The 6,598-nt window shown below is 37.1% G+C and overlaps 1 protein-coding gene across 1 annotated transcript; it reads left to right on the top strand.

The window, feature by feature from the left end:
• Positions 1 to 4,251: 4,251 nt before the first annotated feature.
• Positions 4,252 to 6,207, top strand: LOC109204135 (urokinase plasminogen activator surface receptor). Its single transcript, XM_025911315.1, has 5 exons — positions 4,252 to 4,295; positions 4,869 to 4,985; positions 5,063 to 5,209; positions 5,596 to 5,706; positions 5,814 to 6,207. The coding sequence occupies exons 1-5, from the start codon at positions 4,259 to 4,261 to the stop codon at positions 6,053 to 6,055; spliced, it is 654 nt and encodes a 217-aa protein (XP_025767100.1). The 5' UTR covers positions 4,252 to 4,258; the 3' UTR covers positions 6,056 to 6,207.
• The last annotated feature ends 391 nt before the right edge of the window (positions 6,208 to 6,598 follow it).

Below are 6,598 nucleotides of genomic sequence, written 5' to 3'. Positions count from 1 at the left end.
TCCATTATACTTCAGTTTTATCAAGTTTCACAGAATCACAGAAGAAGCACTCCAGAGATGCACAAAACTAGAAAAAAAACCACAAAAGCATTTCTAATAGCGTGAGTATTCATCACTAAGACAATCTAAATATTGCTATCTGTAGCAACAACTGCTGCTGCTCTCTTTGGGAGTGGACATCCTGCAAAGATCACTCTTAACATCCCAATGATGCAATAATAAAAGATAGTTAAAGAATTTTAAAACTTTACCACAAACTCTTTTTACAAATGTATTGAAGCTTTTACAAATTTGAAAATATTATAGAATAGAAAATTTAAATAACTTGATTTTGTTTTATAATTATTATTTGTCACTGTCAAACACAGAAGGAAGGAGTGCTCTGAAAAAAGAAGACAACCTTTTGTCACCAGAACTGCTTATAACCTAAACAGAAACTAAACTGAAACTCACTTGTATCCGACCATCACACATATACGCATATTTGCTGATCCCTGGGACTGTGCTGCTCCTCAATGTCAAGTTGTTTGTTCAGTTACCTGTTCTTTAACGTTTACATTTCTAAAAAAGTAAGTACTGTAATTTCCAGTTATTCATTGTTATTTTTTAATATGTACATGCTGTATTGAACTATTAGCTTTCTGTGTGACAGTTTTAGAATTTTCAGATGCTTTGCAGACAAGAAAAAATTATTTAACTTATCGCTACCTTGTAATATTTCTTGTTTTATCAGCCTGTGCATTGAAATATTATGAATGCATAATGGGACCCTCTCTGGGAAGCTGGACTGAAACTGAAACTGTTTTAGATCCATTACACTCACAGAGCACTCTACAGGCTGCTAACATGGAAACTTTAAATAAAAACAGCAGCATGTTTCATAGACCTGTCATTTGTTCTTTTGATTATCCACATTATTATCAACAGCTTCATCCATCCTGGGCGAAAACTGGTGAGGGAGACCATGCTGGGTTTCGTTGTTCCAGAGATTTGGAGAAACTTGTTCGCTTTCTTTCATCACAGAAAGGTGTCACATGTTCTGTTAACCCACTGAGAGATGCACCATTTCAGAAACATCAGGAAGACTGAAGTTCATTGCAAGGATGAAGGAGGACTGATGATGTTCACCACCAGGTCTCTTACAGGGAAATCTTCTAAACAACACGATAGGCCCGCTCCAGAAGATGGATAAACCCAGCATTTCATGAACACTGTGATGGAGGCCGTTGCTTTGTGTAATGTTATAAATAGTTGGAAAATCCTAAGAGGCTCTGGACTTTTACATAAAGATTATATATTCAGTTCTGTAGAAAGTATATTTAAAAATATATTATCCTCTCTAGTTACTCTGGTATGAATGACTCTGAATCACTTAATGGTAAATAACACACTACTGGAAAAAAAACGGTGAAAGATTTCCAGATTACTAACTTTTAGTTGAACATACAAGTGATGACCTTTGACCTTCATCAGGTTTTATTTAATTGTGTCAGAGAGAATCTCATGAGCTCTTCATGCAGCTGAGTACTAAGCTAAGTGTTTAAAACGGAAGCTCTGTAGGTCTGAGATCAGCAGCTTTCTGAATCACCAAACTGAGGTACTGTTAATGCTGTTACTGTTAATCCCTGTTACTACTGTTAATTCCTTTGACTTTTGTCTTTAACTTTATCAATAAAACAGCTACAGCTTTCACTAACAGCACATGTGGTACTTTAACCTTTTTACTGCAGTTTACATGTGAACATGTTGGATCTGTCTGTTGTCACTGGGTGGTGCTGAGGTCTGAATCTGAGGGCAGCTCCTGTAATCACAAAGAGAACAGAATCATCACAAACTGAAATATAAAGTTTTTCTCTCAAATATGAAATTTAGCTGATCCTTCTTTGGCCTCACACACTCAGGATCTAAAGTTCTGCTCTTACATTTTTTTCAGTTCTACGGTTCTGCTGACAGCTGACATCTGAGCTGTTTATTAAAAAATGGGCAAAGCCTTATATACTAACATGGAGGAGGCGGGGTTTATGACCTATACTGCAGCCAGATACATGGGGGCAATCGAGATGTTTTAACTTCATTTTTGGGGAGCTATTAGGTGGTCGGTATTTTATATAGTCACTGGTGTTTACTATGAGAATGTGTCTCCATATTTTTCCCGTGCCCTTTGTGTGCTGTATTTCGTCGCGCTTTTTCTGTTCACAAGTTTCTCTCCATATGTTTCAATTGATGTCTGTATTGTGAATTCACTTCTTTTCTCCCCAGCCTGTCATGTCCCTCTGTCCGTGTCTCTCGCCTCTCTCTCCATGTTTCCCCTCGTCGTGTCTCCTCCTTTTGTCTCCCCAGCGTAATGATAGTTTATATTACAAAAGCTACCCACAGGGGGTGCAAGAGGATTGGAAAAGACCACAGAGAAAGACAGGGCAAGTCTACAAATAAAAAGCTAGCTGAAGCTAGCACAAAGAGCCATTCTTGATGTTTATTCATAAAGAATAAGATTATTAAACCTAGTCCATCTAGTTCCCATGTGCATTCCTTCCCCCCACCTCCTAGGTCAAGCTGCACGAATTAGTCTGTATCTTGGTGTTTCCTGTTTTACACTGACAATTTCACATGTGTTCAGTGTTAGTTTATTCATCCCAGCTGTGTGCCCATGTGTTTCCACTCTCCCTAATCACCCTCTTGTGCATATATTGTGTCTGGTTCCCTGTATCTCCTGTCAGGTTGTGTGCATTTCACTCCATGGTCCAAGTTCCTCGTCCAGGTCCCATGTTCTGTCTTCTCTGTTTAAGTTTTTGTTTTAGTTTGCCAGGCTTAGTTTGCAAGTCTTGGTTCTTGTTTCAGCTTTCATTTTTAAGTTCTTCCAGCCTTTAATAAACGGCTTACCTTTGTTTTAAAAAAACTACTCTCGCCTTTTCGCGTCTGCGTAACCTCTCACATTACGATCTGCCATCTCAGATCATGATAGAGAATCTCTCAACTTGTCTTAAGAGGTGAAAATACAGACTGTCTTTTTATTTCCCTGTAAAAAATAAGAAAAAGAAAAAAAGAGTAGAGTGCAAATGAGCAGTATACCGGTTTAAACAGCTGTTTTTACCAGTTTATTGTTTTCAATGATGTACTGTACCTCAGCGGTCCCCAACCCCCGGGCCTCGGACCGGTACCGGTCTGTAAGTCGTTTGGTACCGGGCCGCGAGAGTTGAGGCTCAGGTGTGAAATGTATGGTTTTCAGGGGGTTTTTTTGGTTTTCAGCGTTATTTTGTTTTCCTTTTTATCGTTAACTCGGTTTTCCTGGGTCTTTTCACGTGTGTCATGAATAAATCTTCATTTTTTCGGTACCGGTACTAGTTTTATTTTGTTGTATTTATACACCTAAAAGGCCGGTCCGTGAAAATATTGTCGGGCATAAACCGGTCTGTGGCGCAAAAAAGATTAGGGACCGCTGCTGTACCTCATTGATACTCTTGATGATATCATGTGTGCAGCAATTAAACAGGAGTATAATCTGTGTGGGCAATAAGCACACAAATTGAAAAAAAAAATAAGTCTGCTCCTGGAAACAATTATTTGCAATCTAAAAGTACTTCAGCAATGGAATAAAACAAACTTGCAGAAGTTTCTATCTACTATTCAAAATAATAAGAAATAAGTCATTTTAATAAAACTGACATTTAGAGCACGTTTGAAACTAAAACAATTCCCAAACAAATCCCTCAGTAAATTCAGGACTAAAAGAATGACACAGCATAGATGTTAATACTATTTAATGTCAGAGATTTAATTATCTAGACTCAGAAAGCACTGAGTTACAGGTCCTATGAAGCCTTTTCCCAGTTGGTTGCTTTAACTTTGAATAAACTACATCAAAACTACATCAAGCACAGATGTCACATTATGAGTAACTTTGCGTTAAACAGAGACACATGGATATGGATATGTTATAATGTGCACATGACGAAGTTATTAAAAAAAGGCTTTTACCATATTAGTACAGTATATTTGCAAGACAGATTCTGTACTTTTTTAACTAGTTAAATCTGGTCAGTCTGGTCACCTGCCTAAAAACTAGTCAGTCATTCAAGTTAACCAAATGAAATTGAAAGTATGCAGAGTTTAACTATTTGAGATTGAAACTGAAAGGCTGACCGCAATTATGATTACCTGCTTTTACAGGATCTCAGAAAAAGCATTACAGAGAAGCACAATGCTTAAAAAAGCACTTCTAATGACCTGCGTGTTCATCACGGAGACAATTTATTTACAAATGGAGCAAAAGATCACTGTTACCACCCCAAAAGCAGGTTAAGTAATTTTTAAACTTTAAATTTATTCTTCTTCAGCCCTTTGGAAACTCTAAAAATGTGCTAATAAATAAATGGATACATAATGCATAAAGCAAAGAAAGGAAAAAGAGAAACTTACATGTTGTCAAGTTTTATCACTTGTGAAAGCATAAGGAAGGAGTGGTTTGAAGGAGAAGTCCCGCCCCTTCTCATCACGACTACTTGTAACCTGAGTAGAAACTAAACTAAAACTCATTGGTTTCTGAACATCACACAATGCAAATCCTTGTGTTGATTCTTGGTACTGTGCTGCTTCCTGCAGGCAAGTTTTTTGTTTCTAAGAAAGTACATATTAATTTTCTGTTCCATTTTCATTCTTAATGCTTTTACAATGCGTTGTTACACTCTCGTAAACACCAGTCTACATCTTACAAATAAATGTACTACTTCCTATAGTACATTTATTTGTGGACATAGAAAAAAAACTTTTAAAATTCATTTCAGTGAATGTATTAGAATTTGTCCATGCTTTCTAGACAAAAAAAGTTGATTTAACTTTTCTTTATCTTTGAATGTTTCTTGTTTAATCAGCCTGTGCATTGCAGTGTTATGAATGCATACCAGGACTATCTCTAAACTGCACTGAGACAACAAAAGAATGTCCTTCCAATACTCAGTGTGGTTCATTCAGAATAATTTCATATGCAGGTATGATATTTTATAGTTCTTATTTTATTCTGTTTTGAACTTGTTCAGTTTTCAATGTTCCTCTTCAATGGTTGCAGGTGGTACAGATCTCACTGATGTTAAAATGAAAATGTGCGCTCTGGCTGAAGAGTGCAGTGAGGCCTCAGTCAACCTTGGAGTTGCCCAAGCTGTAATTACTAGCAAGTGTTGCACCTCTGATCTTTGCAACACCCAAGATGCCCCTGGTAATTTACACCATGATTCTTGGTATTTTAAAATGTTACTTGATGTTGTTGAAACTCAAATTTTGTTTTATGCGCAAAAACTGTTAAAAAATGATTTTACTGATTTTACTCATTATGTGAATTGTGTTCTTGAGTGAGTCAGTTTAAGGAAAATATATTTGCCCTCAATCAACGTATACACTCGAGGGGCTGAGGGCGCAGTGACCCCATCTGTGAAAATTTGTTATTGAGCGACTCATCGTCACAGTAAAAACAGTAAAAACTTTTAAAAGTATCTCAATAACAATAACAATAACATAAATATACACTCTTTGTATATCTAATTTTTGGCACTTATCTAAAATGAGCAGGGAGACAAATATTAGAAATATTTCTGTATTTAACAGGTGGCACCATACCCTCTCCAAATGGGAAAAAGTGCTACCAATGCGATGGAATCGATTGCACCAAAACTCTAACCTGCAACGGAAATGAGGACCACTGCATCTCAGTAGCAGGTAACAGGCTTTGGGGTTGTTCTTTCCTGCTCAGAGCAATGTTCAGTGACTCATTTGTTCAAACTTGCAGCACAGTAAAATCATTTTTGTTTCCTCAATGAATGCAGAAGGGGAAACTACTAAAGTAAAGGGCTGCACCTCCAAGATGATTTGCTCAAACACAAAAATTGCACAGATCTCAGCAATCATTGGAGCGGAAATCAGCTGCTGTCAGGGTGACCTCTGCAACAGTCCCAGCACTGCTGTAACAACAACATCACAGCCCAGTAGTACAACTGCTAGCACTACAACAAGCCTCATGCTGCTGCTCTTTGTGACACTGCTGATTTCTTTGGTCTTATCCTCTTAGTCGATGGAAACAACAACATCATAGCCCAATTGTTCTTCTCACCTTCACAATGCTTTCACCCATGTATCTCAGGGCTCAGAGAAATAAAATTGTAATGACTCAATATAATTTTCACTTCGTGAAAAAATAATTGAATAAATTTCTTAAAATCCCGGCTGTATTTTTCTTTTCTTTCTCATTTCTCAAACAATTTGCACTCAGTAGATTTTGACATATAAAATGTCTGCATAGAATAGCACAGAGTTAGTGAAGGGGTACATAAACTACTAATTGTACTCATTATTCTTGTCTTGCAAACTTAGACACTAATTGCCTACATTTGGCTTATAAAACTAAATATAAAAAAGAATTGATTATATTATATTTAACTTTGCATTTGTAGTCACTGCCACCCCTGTGAAAAAATTCTGGAGGCACCACTGTCGGGAGGTAACGTGCACAAAATGAAACCAGCTCAGCCCCCAAACAGCTGAAAAGCTTTTATTCTCATATTTCTCAGGCTCATATACCCCCATTATTTTATACTACACAATTATGTCTTAA

The sequence above is a fragment of the Oreochromis niloticus genome, linkage group LG11 (assembly GCF_001858045.2).
Source record: "Oreochromis niloticus isolate F11D_XX linkage group LG11, O_niloticus_UMD_NMBU, whole genome shotgun sequence".
In the NCBI taxonomy this organism is placed as follows: Eukaryota; Metazoa; Chordata; class Actinopteri; order Cichliformes; family Cichlidae; genus Oreochromis; species Oreochromis niloticus.
This window is presented reverse-complemented; position numbering and strand designations above follow the sequence as displayed.